Source organism: Nicotiana tomentosiformis, chromosome 2 (assembly GCF_000390325.3).
Source record: "Nicotiana tomentosiformis chromosome 2, ASM39032v3, whole genome shotgun sequence".
In the NCBI taxonomy this organism is placed as follows: Eukaryota; Viridiplantae; Streptophyta; class Magnoliopsida; order Solanales; family Solanaceae; genus Nicotiana; species Nicotiana tomentosiformis.
The window spans coordinates 120,408,799-120,424,282 of NC_090813.1; the positions used below are offsets into that span (position 1 = coordinate 120,408,799).

Here is a 15,484-nt window from a genome sequence, read left to right on the forward strand (position 1 = left end):
CCCTTTCCGATGTTTATCGTCATCACCTCGTTATTTAGGGCCCAGTCCGGAGGGTCATTCGGAGCGCCGTGGCCTCAAAATATTATTCGAGGAGGCCTGTAGCATGTACAACACTAATTACGTCCATCAACATATCATTTTTTCTCAAACAATCAAATGAGCTCCAACTGTGAACAAGATGGCGCAACAGTGGTTGCTAAACAAAGAAAACAGTAAAGAGGCAAGGGCCCTCAACTCATAGGAAAACAAAGATACAGTAGTAGATCATACCAAACTTGGCCAGTCAGTGATATACGTTATTAAACCAAAGTTAATCGCTTCCAAAAATGGAACTATATTCCATATAGGCCAAAATGGGGATTTCAAATTCAAAGAGGTGATAAACCTCACAGAACCAACGTATACCCAGCAAGAACATAGGAGCGGAAAATTATTATTCATATTAGCTCAAATAGAGACAACCATCAAATGGCAGCGAACGGGGAACTACTTCCGGCCAAGTTCGAACCCAACGCGAATCATTAGATTATGTGAAAGGTTTTTGTTTCTCGAACTCAACAAGAAAGATATTGGTTTCTAATTGATAGTTTCTATAGCAATTTTTAAGTGTAACAAAGAGTATATTTAAAAAAAAAAAAAATGGTATGACGTGATTATTTTTAGAATGTAAATAAATTATTTCGAAAAAGCTCTTTACTTTTTTCTACTTCAAAGATAATAAAAAGATAAGATGTTTTTGAACATTAGTAGAGAGTTTTTAAAATTATTATAATAGAAGTTATATTATGGATAAACTCAAAAAATCGAAATCTTATGGAATATTTACATAAATATCCGACCAGATTTATTGTTTACTTTTTATAGCTAATATAAATAGATGATATACCGACAACACATGATTATACACATATTATATATGGATTATATATAAATTACACATCCTTCAATTTTTTAATTTAAGTGTTCGGGTGAGCACCTATTTAGGCTGATTACATAAAGCCAAAAAAAAAATATGAAAGAATTTCAACCAAAGACTAAAAATATAAATAAAGTTCTTATGTAGACAATTTCTATTAAAACTCATCCTTGTATAGTGAAATAAATTAATTTTTTGTAACAAAAGAAAGAATGACATAAAAAAATAAGATAAAAGAAAATAAATATTGAAAAAAATGTATGAAAGGTCTTAAAAAAAAAAATAAGAGATGACAACGAATTTCTTCTTATGTTTCATCTTTGTTGAATATAAAAAATTTGGAAGCTAATCTCATCGATTTCAAATATTTTTTTCAACTTAAATACATAGATTATAAGATAAGGATATGTTAGAATTATTTTTTATTTACATTGTGTGTCGTTTTTAAAAAAATCACTATTACTAATAAACTGATATGATATTCAAATTTTAATATAAAATTTGAGTAGTTTACATTGAGGTTAAGCCAAGTTTGGTGTCAAAAAATAAACTAATTGACACTTTTAAGACAATATATGCAATGTTATATAATAACAATCAACCAATTTAACATTTAATGATTCAAAGAACAAATATTTTGTATATATAGGGTATTAAAAATTTAAAATATGTGCCTAGAGATATCGATAAACTTAAAATGGAGTCATACTGAAATAAAAATTTTCCGGCTAAAGAATCATTTAAATTTTTAGATAGCCGATTAAAGTAAATTTTAAATTAAGGATAATATCTTCACTTGCATCATTATAAAGATAATAATTATTGAAATATATATAAAGTTTTAGAATTTGGAATTTCAAAATAGAAATATATATATATATATATAGTTTTAGAAATTGGAATTTCAAAATAAAAATATTTTTTGAAAGATAATATCATACCAAATAAGAGTTCAAGTCGTAGTAAAAGAGTTACGTCGTAACCAAAGAATAGTTTATATTGTATCAACCTTTGTGCTTTGCCATAAATATGAGTTATTATTTCTCTTTGTGGCTATTTTTAGGTTCCAATGACACCAATGAAAATAGTGCAAAAATAAAATTATCACTACGAGGTTTGAGAAAATATTAGTCTTTTTTCATGTAGTGTTTCTTAATTAATATCTAACGATTATCAATAATTATAAAGAAGGCTTAAATTTTAAGGTTATTTACATATAATTCAAATAACTCAGATATTTAACATGGTTAATGTCAAATATCAAAATGGAGTCACACTAAAAAAAATAATTCACTGGCTAAAACATTTTTAAAATTTTTAGATAGCCAACCAAAATGAGTTTTAAATTAAGGATAATATTTTCACTTATCTTATTATAAAAATAATTATTATTGAAAAATAAAGTTTTAAAAATCAAAATTTAAAAAAAAAGAAGAAAATTTAAGAGATATCAGCACACAAAATAAAAGTTCAAGTAGTAGTAAAAGAGTCATTTATAGTCTCAACATTTGATTATTTTGTCATAAATATGAGTTATTATTTTGCTTGCTGACTATTTTTAAGATCCAATGACACCGCCGAAAATGGTATCAAAAAAGAAAAATAGAAGAAATGGTTAATTTTTTTCATGTAGTGTTTATTATTAATATCCAATGATTATTTATATTTACTAAGAAAGTTTAAATTTTACGATTATTTACATATAATCCAAATAACTTAAATATTTGAAATGGTTAGTATATGTTATTAAACCAAAGTTAATCGCTTCCAAAAATGGAACTATATTCCATATAGGCCAAAATGGGGATTTCAAATTCAAAGAGGTGATAAACCTCAAAGAACCAATGTATACACAGCAAGAACATAGGAGCGGAAGATTATTATTCATATTAGCTCAAATAGAGACAACCGTCAAATGGCAGCGAACGGGGAACTACTTCCGGCCAAGTTCGAACCCAACGCGAAACAGACAGAAATTCAATAGCAGACGATTAGGAAAATCAACAAAACAGAGCAATGCAAATAATATTCATCCGCACACGAAGAAACAAGAAAAATCAGGATGCTACTCAACGGTGACGTGCACCGGAGCAACAGTCCACAGTACCACGGCAGTAGGGTTGCCGGAAATTATAAAACCGGCCAGATTCCGATTAAAATCTGGCAAAATAAACAACCTCAGATCCGGTTTTAGCCTGTAAAATACAAAGGCAAGGACGTTACAGAGAATATGATAAAAGAAGTCGCCGGTAATGGAGTTTTTCCGAATGGATCTGAACCAAATTCCGGCGAAAACTTTCAAACTTAATCATTTTTTTTTCGAAGATCTGGTAACTAAAATGTAAAATAGGTAAAGACAAGAACTAATGACCGTTAGAGTCTACATTCCGGTGATGGGCCATGATTTCGGCGCCTTAAGTGTGAGATGAGGGAGAAATAGTGGGTAAAGAGGAGGGTGTGTAACTAACCTACATGTCGTTTTTAGAATTAGCATCTCGCTCGGCGGCATAAGGTCTCTAGCAACTTCGTATTATGTGTTATGACTTGCGTGTGTGATCGCGTTCAGGTTTTGGATGATTCGGGGTCAATTTGGAAGAAGATTCTTGTTTTAGAAGCTTAAGCGGTAAGAATTGATCAGAATTTTGACTTTTGTATATACAACTCCGAAATGGCATTTTAATGATTCCAATAGTTTCGTATGGTGATTTTGAATTTAGGCATGCGTCCGGATTTGGATTTGGAGGTTTGTAGGGTAATTTGAAGCATTTCGACGAAAATGAGAAAATTGAAGTTTTGAAAGGTCAAGAGGGTTGACCGAGAGTTGATTTTAGTGATATCAGGGCAGGATTTCGATTTCGAGAGTTGGATTAGCTCTGTTATGTCATTTGGGACTTGCATGCAAAATTTGACGTCGTTCCGGGTTGATTTGATATGTTTCAGCACGAGTTTTAGAAGTTGGAAGATTTGAAAGTTCATAAGTTCGATTCGGGGTGTGATTCGTAGTTTCGACGTTGTTTAATGTGATTTGAGACCTTGAGCGGGTCCGTGATATATTATGGATCTTGTTGGGATGTTTCGCCGGGGTCCCGAGGACCTCGGGCGTGTATCAGAATGGGTGTTCGAGTTTTGTGAATTTTATTGGGTTTCGAGGTGCGGGCCCGAGGTTTGACTTTTGTCTTGGCTTTTTAGTTTTAATTAATAATCAAAGCTTTATTATCCGGAATAGTTTCCTATGAATTTATTTATGATTTGAAGTTATTTTGGCTAGATTTGAGCCGTTCGGGAGTTGTTTCACTCGAGAAGGTCATGTGAAGGATGTGTACGCGAGGTGACGAGTACGTGCTCCGGCTTATTTATGGAAATTTTACAGTTTTTGGACTTCTTAGGTTCTTATGTTCATTAGATATGAAGTTGTTTTGTCATGTTAAATTCACATTTACTAGTTTCACCTTTATGTGTCTTATTTGGAATTAATTATTTCATGTTCCACCCTTATTTCCGATTAAACTCTTATGTGCCTTAATTGAAGTTGTTGCCTCTTCTATTGCCATTCTATCTTCCCCTAATTGCTTATCATTAATTAAAGTTATTATTATCTTTTTCATAATTACTTATCCTTAATTGAATTTGTTGTATCTCTTCCGTAATTGCTCAACCTAAAATGAAATTTTGTTATCCCTTATCATTGTTGACTTATCCTTATTTAGAATTATTGATTCGTGTTATCTCTCTTATAGTCGAATTGTACTTTTGCGAAATCAATGCTACATCTTATCTCTTTCTTGTTGATCTAGTCTTGTTGAGACTATTATTCCCTATTGTATCCTTCTTTGTGAGCTCGTTCTTCCGTCTCTTTATGTTCTGAAATTCTTGAGTTGATTTACTTATCGTATTCTCGTGTTATTGTCGTTGTTGTTGTTGTATTCAGTGTTGTTGAGCCGAGGGCTATGTGTGGTTATGATATTGAAACTGTTTTGAGGAAATGTTGTGGCATGTTGGCACATATTGTGAAAGTCATTTATTTGAGTTGTTATGTTTTGGCACATGTGTTGTTGTTGAGAGAATTGTTATGTTGTTGCACGAGGTTTCTGTCGTGCTGTTGTTACTATGTTTGCACAAGGTTTCTGCCATACGGTTGTTACTGTGTTTGCACGAGGTTTATGCCGTGCAGTTGTTATTATGTTGCATGAGGTTTCTGTCATGATATTATTATTATTGATACGCATGCGGTGGTATAAGGTCTGGGTGTTAAAACGCATGCGGTGAGATAAGGTGGGCTTGAAATACGTGGCTAGTAGGAGAACTACTAGAAGTCATGCGGTGTGATAAGGTGGGCTAAAACGCGGGATGCTATTTCAAAAAAAATAATTTTCAAAACTAAATATAAAAGCTCCCACGGTGATATAGGAAAAGTTGTGATTTATTTTATGATTTGAGACTACGAGACGGTACCTCGGTAGGACTCTTGTTGTCATTTCCCTTTTCTGTGCACTTGTCTTTGATTGTTGATTTCCTTGGCATATTATTAATTGTTTCCCTCTATGTTGCACTATTTGCCCAGTTCTATGTAGCTAATCTTGTTATTCTAGTCGCTACTCCAAATTGCATTGCTGCATTTATTATATTGTACATTTTATGGTGATCGTTTCTTATGTGGCATTCATTGTCTCTACTCTTATTTGTTGACTTGAATTATGATAGAACACTTGTACAAGCATACACGCAGTTAAATTACCCATATCGGTTGTAAAAGATCAATCCTGACGTCATTGACCATTATACGTACTCTTGTCTACTTGCCTTCTATGTGAGGGATGTTCTATTGGTACGTGAGTCGTCCGGGCGGTTATGAGTTGTAATGTAGGCACAAGATGCCAAGTGATTAGGGTTCACAAATTGGGACCCGTGATTTGTGGTTTGAGGTTTGGCACCTCGTGGAAATCCTTGGGTAAAACTGGTAAGAAAGCGATTGTTCCTACTAGTTGTCACTTGTCTTCTTTTCTTTGGTTTCACTGGATTTGGACTATGCTCAACTTACTCTATAGGGTTATTACAAGTTGTGTCTCGTGGGTATCTGTTGCTTTTAGTCCCTTTTATAAATGTTGTATTATTATTGTCATCATACCTAGCCTTATATTGATATTGTTCCCTCCTAGTTCTACATGTATACCTATTTAGATTATTTAGTCCAGTGGATATCTTGACTATTCAGTGGATCAAATAAAATCGATTCATCTCGATGACATACCGGAACAATACCTTTGATGACAAAGTCGGATGCAACTACCTCCGTCCTAGCAAGAAGAGCATAGTATCTGGCCTGGCCTCCCCTTCTAGGGCGACCTTTGCCTGCTCGACCTCCACCTCTAGCTGGCTATGCAGGTGGGGTGGCACCTGGTGCGGCGACCATGGACTGAGAAGCCTGAGGACCCGGTGGAATAAGCAGAGTCTGAGTAGTCTGTGGAGGTGCACCCCTCCTAAATCTGGGGAAATCCCTCAGCATATGATGAATGTCACCACACTCAAAATAAGCTCTCGGAGGACGTGGCTGTTGTAGCTGGCTCGGGCCTGATCGGTTGGACTGACCACTGAAACCACCCCATGCAGGTTGTTCAATAGATACTGGCGGTGCATAATAGGGAGCATGAGGCCTAGGAATGGCCGAAATAACGCTGGAAGCTGGAAGTGCAGAATGAACATGGCGACTCACAAAGCCCCTACCATGACGAGCTGCAGCTGGGGCACGGGTACCACTGTATGTGTCTCAATCTCGAGACCTCTTGGCCTCCCTCTCCTCTCTCTCCAAAGTCAGCATACCCTCCAATATCCTATAAATCCCCACTACATGTTGGTATGCGATGTCCATCTCCAACTCTCGGGCCATGCTATATCTGATACTGGGGTTGAGCCCCATAATAAATCGACGGACCCGCTGTAGCAACCAAGGCTGGTGCATGCCCAGCCAAATCACTGAACCAGACCGCATACTCCAACACAGTTATAGAACCATGGCACAACTACTCAAACTCTGTGCACCATGCATCTCTACGACTCTGGGGGACAAACTCCCTCAAGAACATATCTGAGAACTGCGTTGTCACGACCCAATTTCTCCTCTGTGTGATGTCGTGACGACACCTAGTCTCTACAACTAGGTAAGCCTAACATTTGTGGAATAATGATATGAAAATATAAATTTAACCAACTATTCAAAAATACACAACAACCCCAAAACCCGGAACATCGTGAATCACAAACTACAGAAGGAAATCTAGTATCTCTATACATCCGAGTCTAACAAAAGAAACATACAGAAGATAATGGACATGGGGAAGAATAGAAGGGAACTCCGAGGTCTGCGGACGCGGAAGATATACCTTAAAGTCTCCAAAGTTGTCCCGGCTCACTGATAGTGCGGCTGATAAGGAGCACCTGGATCTGCACACAAAAAATATGTACAGAAGAGTAGCACGGGTATACCACAATCGGTACCCAATAAGTGCCAAGCCTAACCTCGGCCGAGGAGTGACGAGGTCAGGTCAAGGCCCTACTGGTATATATATAATAATAAAGCAAGGCAAGAATAAAGTATTGCAGTAAAGTAAAGACTAAAGTTTAACAAGAAAGAATTCATAGAAGGTAACAACTCAGTACACAGAAAAATACAACAGGGGATCTCCTGAGATACCGTCTCGTAGTCCCAAATGTAAATATGCAGTACAAGGGGGAGAGGGGATCTACCGGAATACCGTTCTGTAGTCTCAAAGTAAATGTGCAGTACATGGGGAATCTACCAGAATACCATTCCATAGTCCCAAAGTAAATATGCAGTACATGGGGGATCTACCGGTATACCGTTCTGTAGTCCCAAAGTAAATATGCAGTACAGGGGGGATCTACTGGAATATCGTTCTGTAGTACCAAAGTAAATATGCAGTATATAGGGGATCTACCGGATTACCGTTCCGTAATCCCAAAGTAAATATGCAGTACATGAGGAATCTACCGAAATACCGTTCCGTAGTCCCAAAGTAAATATGCAGTACAGGGGAATCTACCAGAATACCATTCTGTAGTCCCAAAGTAAATATGCAGCGCAAATAATAGAAATACAACTACATCACGAGCCCTTACGATTTAGACTAAGTACCAGTCAAGGAAGAAGCAGGAAAATCACTAAGTATGTTGCACAGAGTTCACATAAGCAATTAAGACACGTAGACATGTTGTATTAGACTAAACAGAATAGCTATACATGTTGGAATAACTCAATTAAGAATGAAAATAGATTAATACTTATTAGAATGGTATAACTCAAAATAAAAGGAAAACAGGTTGCTGCTCAGTAAGAAAAATCGGGTTTTTCCATAACTAGCCCGTGTACGTACGTGTCACCTCACGTACATGACACTCACATATCACAATAGTTCAAAATCTTAAGGGGATTTCCCCCACACAAAGTTAGGCAAGTAACTTACCTCGAACCAAGCTCAATCAATCGGTAAGAATGCCTTTTCCACGAATATCTGACTCCGAATGGCTCGAATCTAGCCAAAAGCAATTACATATCATAAATACAACCATAATAGACTCGTCCAATTAATGAAATCAATAGTTTAACGAAAATTTCGAAATTAACTCAAAAATCGCCCGTGGGGCCCACGTCTCGGAATCGGGTAAAAGTCACAAAATACGAAAACCCATTCACCCATCTGACCGTTGACTCAACGTGAACGTGAGGTCCTTATCGTGAACACGTAGCCTTAGTGTTACATATCTTCGCGAACGCGAATAACAACTCAGCTGCCTTTCCCAGATGCTCTACGCGAACGCGAGACCTCTCTCGCGAACGCGATGAAGGATTGTCTGCAACAAAAATACCAGAAATTTGCTATCTTTCAAGTCCAAAAACTAGTCCGTTAAGCACCCGAAACTCACCCGAGGCCCCCGGGACCTCGACCAAACATACCAACCAATCCTAAAACACCATACAAACTTAGTCGAGCTCTCAAATCACATTAAACAATGCTAAAATCACGAATCACCCTCCAATTCAAACTTAAAGAACTTAAAACTTTAAAATTCTACAGCCGATGCCGAAACCTATCAAATCACGTCCGATTGACCTCAAATTTTGCGCACAAGTCATAATCAACATTATGTACCTATTCCAACTTTCGGAATCAGAATCCGACCCCGATATCAAAAATTCCACTACCGGCCCAAAACTCCAAAAATTTGTCTTTTGCCATTTCAAGCCTAAATCAGCTACAAACCTCTAAAACACACTCCGTACAAGCCTCCAAACCCAAAATCACCTAACGAAGCTAACAGAATTGACGAAATTCCATTCCGGATTCGTCTTTATACAGTTCTGACTACGGTCAAAATCCTAAGACTTAAGCTTCCATTTTAGTGACTAAGTGTCCCAAAACACTCCGAAACCAAAAACAAAACCTCCCGATAAGTCACATAGGCAGAAAAAGATATGGGAGAAACAGTAAATAGGGGGTCGGGGCTAATATACTTAAAACGACCGGCCGGGTCATTATATCCCCCCTCTTAAAACAATCATTCGTCCTCGAACGAGCATAAAGACATACCTAAAGTGGTGAAAAGATGAGGATAACGGTTGCGCATAATATGCTCGGTCTCCCAAGTCGCCTCCTCGACTGGCTGACCATGCCACTGAGCCTTTACTGATGCAATATTCTTTGACCTCAGCTTCCGAACCTGCATGTCCAAAATATCCACTGGCTCCTCAACATAGGATAGATCATTGTCCAACTAGATTGAGCTGAAATCCAACACATGAGACTAATCGTCGTGATACCTCCGGAGCATCGAAACATGAAATACCGATTCATAAGAAACCTTCCCAACACGCCGCAATACCTAAAAATGACCAATGAACCTTGGGCTCAGCTTGCCCTTCTTTTCGAACCTCATAATACCCTTCATGGGCGAAACCCCGAGCAAGACCCGCTCACCAACCATGAATGCAACATCACAAACTTTTCGGTCTGCATAACTCTTCTCTCTAGACTGGGCTGTGCGAAGTATATCCTGAATCACCTTAACTTTCTCCAAGGCATCCTGAACCAAGTCCGTACCCAATAATCTAGCTTCGCCCGGCTCAAACCATCCTATTGGGGACCGACACCACTACCATACAAAGCCTCATATGGTGCCATCTGAATGCTGGACTGATAGCTGTTGTTGTAAGCAAACTCCGCGAGTGGCAAAAACTGGTCCCAAGCACCCCCAAAATCTATCACACAAGCGCGGAGCATATCCTCCTATATCTGAATAGTGCGCTCGGACTGTCCGTCCGTCTGAGGGTGAAATGTTGTGCTCAACTCAACCCGAGTACCCAACTCATGTTGTACAACTCTCTAGAACCGTGATGTAAACTGCGTACCCCGGTCAGAGATAATAGATACAGGTACGCCATGAAGCCTGACGATCTCGTGGATATAAATTCGAGCCAACTGCTCGGAAGAATAGGTAGTCATCACGGGAATGAAATGAGCCAACTTGGTTAGCCTATCAATAATCACCCAAACTACATCAAACCTCCACTGAGTCTGTGGGAGTCCAAACAACGAAATCCATAGTGATCTACTCCCATTTCCACTCCGAAAATCTCCAACTTCTGAAGCAACCCACCTGGCCGCTGATGCTCATACTTCACCTGCTGGCAATTTAGACACCGAGCAACATACTCCACTATGTACTTCTTCATCCTCCTCCACCAGAAATGCTGCCTCAAGTCCTGATACATCTTCGCGGCACCCGGATGAATATAGTACCGCGAGCTGTGAGCCTCCTGAAGAATCAACTCACGCAACCCATTAACATTGGGCACACATAGCCTGCCTTTCATCCTCAATGTGCCATCATCCCCAATAGTGACCTCATTAGCATCACCATGGTGGACCATGTCCTTGAGGACAAGCAGATGGGGGTCATTGTACTGACGCTCCCTGATACAATCATAAAGAGAAGACCGAGAGACTACACAAGCCAATACTCGACTAGGCTCAGAAATATCCAATCTCACAAACTGGTTGGCCAAGGCATGAACATCCAATACCACAGGCCTCTCTGCTGCTGATAGATATACTAAGCTCCCTAAACTCTCTGCCCGGCGACTCAAAGCATCGGCCACCACATTGGCCTTCCCAGGGTGGTACAAAATGGTGATATCAAATCCTGAAGTAGCTTCAACCATCTCCGCTGACGCAAGTTAAAATCTTTTTGCTTAAATAGATATTGCAAACTCCGATGATTGGTGTAAATCTCACAAAGAAAACCGTACAAACGATGCCGCCAAATCTTCAAGGCATGAACAATACTTTCTAACTCAAGGTAGTGGACAAGATAGTTCTTTTCATATACCTTCATCTGTCTGGACGCGTAGGCAATCACCCTACCGTCCGTGATGCATCACAATATACAATATAAGACCCCGAACCTGTAGGCAATACCAATACTAGGGCTGTAGTCAAAGCTATCTTGAGATTCTGAAAGCTCTCCTCACATTCCTCTGTCCACCTTAATGGAGCACCCTTCTAGGTCAGCCTGGTCATAGGTGCTGCAATAGATGAGAATCCCTCTACAAAGCTACGATAATACCCCGCCAAACTAAGAAACTCCGGATCTCTGTAGCTGAGGACGGTCTGGGCCAACTATACACTACTTCAATCTTCTTCGTATCCACCTGGATCCCATCAATCGATACTATATGACCCAAGAATGCCACTGAGTCTAGCCAAAACTCATACTTTTAGAATTTTGCATATAACTTCTTTTCTCAAGGTCTGGAGTGCAATCCTCAAGTGTTGCTCATGATCTTCCCGAGTCCGGGAGAACACTAGAATGTCGTCAATAAACACAATGATGAATGAGTCAAGATAAGGCCGGAACACACTGTACATCAAGTGTATAAAAGTTGTTGGGGTATTGGTCAGCCCAAAAGACATAACAAGAAACTCATAGCGACCATATCTGGTCCTGAAAGCAGTCTTCGGGATATCTGGCTCCTGAATCTTCAACTGATGATATCTTGAACGTAAGTCAATCTTGGAAAACACTCTGGAACCCTGTAACTGATCAAATAAGTCATCAATACGAGGCAATGGATACCCGTTCTTCAATGTGACTTTATTCAACTAGCGGTAATCAATACACATCCGCATAGAACCATCCTTCTCCTTCAAAAATAAGACAGGAGCACCCCAAGGTGACACACTGGGCCGAATGAAACCCTTCTCAAGCAATTCCTGTAACAGCTCCTTCAACTCCTTTAACTCAGGAGGAGCCATACGATATAGAGGAATAGAGATGGGCTGAGTGCCCGACAACAAATCAATGCCAAAATCAATATCTCTAACGGACGGCATGCCCGGAAGATCAGCTGGAAATATATCTGGAAAATCCCTCACTACTGGGACTGACTCAACTATTGGGGTATCAATACTGACATCTCTCACATAATCTAGATGAGCGTCACACCCCTTCTCAACCATTCATTGAGCTTTAAGAAATGAAATAACTCTACTGGGAGTATACTCTAAGGTACCTCTCCACTCTAATCGCGGAAAACTTGGCATAGCCAGCGTCACGATTTTAGCGTGACAATCAAGAATAGCATAATAGGGCGACAACCAGTCCATGCCCAAAATAATATCCAAGTCCACCATGCTGAGCAAAAATAAATAGGTTCTAGTCTCAAAACCACCAAGAGCAATCAAACACGACTGATACACATGGTCTATAACAAAAGAATCTCCTACAGGAGTAGACACATAAACAGGGGAACTCAAAGAATACCTAGATACGCCCAAATACGGGGCAAAGTAAGAGGACACATAAGAATATGTAGAGCCTGGGTCAAATAATACCAACGCATCTCTATGACAGACCAGGACAATACCTGTAATAACAAAATCAGAAGTGACTGCCTCTGTACGAGTAGGAAGGGCATAATATCTGGCCTGCCCTCCCCCTCTAGTGCGACCTCTACCTCCCCGAACTCCACCTCGGGCTGGCTGAGCATGTGGGGTGGTAGCTGGTGCTATAATCATAGCCTGAGGACCCGGTGGGGCACGCTGTGGCTAAGAAGTCCGTAGAGGTGCACTCCTCCTAAGTCTGGAGCAAATTCTTACCACAAGGCCAGTGTCGCCATATTAAAACAACCTCGCTGCTGACGTGGCTATGGGAACTATGCGGTATGGGTACCCTGAGACCCTTGAACATCTAAAATACTGTGCGAAGCCTGAAACGCAAACTGAGCTGGCTGACCCATAAAACCTCTACCACGCCGTACCCTGCCTCCAAAATGAGGACCAGTGGATCTCCTCGGACTACGAGGTATCCTCGCCTCCCTGTACTCTCTCTCCTGACCTCTCATGTCCTCTCATCGGCGAACGATCCCTACCACCTGCTGAAATGGGACCACAGGCTGTGTCGCCATGACACCTGGAACCTGACCAACGTGAACTCGCTGCTCTCAAGTATGGACGGTGGGAGTCTAGGTCCCTTCCCTAGTTTGTGAAGTAGCTGGTACAACCGAAATCAACCCCGCCTGAATAAATGTACCAAACATGCTCACAAACTGTGCTAAAGTCTCCTGGAGGGCTGGTGCAGAAACATGTGCCTCAGGTGTCTTCCCTCCAGCTGAAGCTACTGGGGGCTCCTCTATAACAGCTCGTGCAGGTGCTCTAGCTGTACCAAGTGGACATCCTCGACCTCTACCCCGGTCCAGACCTCTCGCGGCTCTAGCAGGGGGCGCGGGTGCCTGGTCATCAGATACGCTTGTACGTGTCCTCACCATTTGTGAGAGAATATAATACAGAAGTTTAGAATTTTTTTGAAGTCAACAATTTTTGTACGACAAAGAATCGAAGTAGTGAAATTTCCCTAACAGTTCCATAGCCTCCCGAAGATAAGTACAGACGTCTCTGTACTGATCCACGAGACTCTAATAAACCGGTTTGTGACTCGCGACACCTATGAACCTAGAGCTCTGATACCAACTTGTCACGACCCAATTTCCTCTCCGTGTGACGTCGTGACGGCACCTAGTCTCTACAACTAGGTAATCCTAACATTTGCAGAATAATGATATAAAAACATAAATTTAACCAACTATTCAAAAATACACAACAACCCCAAAACCCGGAACATCGTGAATCACAAACTACAAAAGGAAATCTAGTGTCTCTATACATTCGAGTCTAACAAAAGAAAAATACAGAAGATAATGGACACGGGGAAGAGTAGAAGGGGATTCCAAGGTCTGTGGACACGACAGATATATCTTGAAGTCTCCAAACCTGTCCCAGCTCACTGATAGTGCGACTGATAAGGAGCACCAGGATATGCACACGAAAAACATGTGAAGAAGAGTAGAATGAGTACACCCCAATCGGTACCCAGTAAGTGCCAAGCCTAACCTCGGTCGAGTAGTGACGAGATCAGGTCAGGGTCCTACTAGTATATATATAATAATAAAGCAAGGTAAGAATAAAGTATCGCAGTTAAGTAAAGACTAAAGTTTAACAAGAAAGAATTCATAAAAGGTAACAGCTTAGTACACAGAAAATACAACAAGGGATCTCCCAAGATACCGTCTCGTAGTCCCAAACGTAAATATGCAGTACAGGGGGATCTCGGTGGGGGGGATCTACCGGAATACCGTTCCATAGTCCCAAAGTAAATATGCAGCGCAAATAATAGAAATACAACTACATCACGAGCTCTTACGATTTAGACTAAGTACCAGTCAAGGAAGAAGCAGGAAATTGACTAAGCATGTTGCACAGAGTTCACATACGCAATTAAGACACGTAGACATGTTGTATTAGACTAAACAGGATAGCTACACATGTTGGAATAACTCAATGAAGAATGAAAATATATTAATAGTCATTAGAATGGTAAAACTCAAAATAAAAGGAAAACAGGTTGCTGCTCAGTAAGAAAAATTGGGTTTTTCCACAACTAGCATGTGTACGTACTCATCACCTTATGTACACGGCACTCACATATCACAATAGTTCCAAATCTTAAGCGGATTTCCCATACACAAAGTTAGGAAAGCCACTTACCTCGAACCAAGCTCAATCAATCGGTAATAATGCCTTTTTCACGAATATCCGACTCCGAGTGGCTCGAATCTAGCCAAAAGCAATTACATATCATAAATACAACCATAATAGACTCATCTAATTAATGAAATCAATACTCTAACGAAAATTCCAAAATTAACTCAAAAATCGCCCATGGGACCCACATCTCGGAATCAGGTAAAAGTTACAAAATACGAACTCCCATTTACCCACGATTCTAACCGTATAAAAATTACTTAAATCTGACCACAAATCCCCTTTCAAAACTCGAAATCTTTGTTGAAGAAGTTCTTCCATTTTTCTCCCAATTGCAACCCCAAAATCCAATATTAAAAAGGAAATTAGTGATAGATTAGTGGAATATAACCAAAATGGAGTGTAGAATCATTACCCAATCGATATCTCTGAAACTCCCTCAAATGCTCGTCCAAAT

At 39.7% G+C, this 15,484-nt stretch overlaps 1 protein-coding gene across 1 annotated transcript; it reads right to left on the reverse strand.

Annotated features, from left to right (window-relative positions):
- Positions 1-2,981: 2,981 nt before the first annotated feature.
- On the reverse strand, positions 2,982-11,150 carry LOC138905499 (uncharacterized). The gene is made up of 3 exons (XM_070194023.1): positions 10,984-11,150; positions 10,729-10,902; positions 2,982-3,111 (listed from the first exon to the last, which is right to left on the reverse strand). Exons 1-3 carry the CDS (start codon positions 11,148-11,150, stop codon positions 2,982-2,984), a joined length of 471 nt encoding a protein of 156 aa, XP_070050124.1.
- Positions 11,151-15,484: the final 4,334 nt, after the last annotated feature.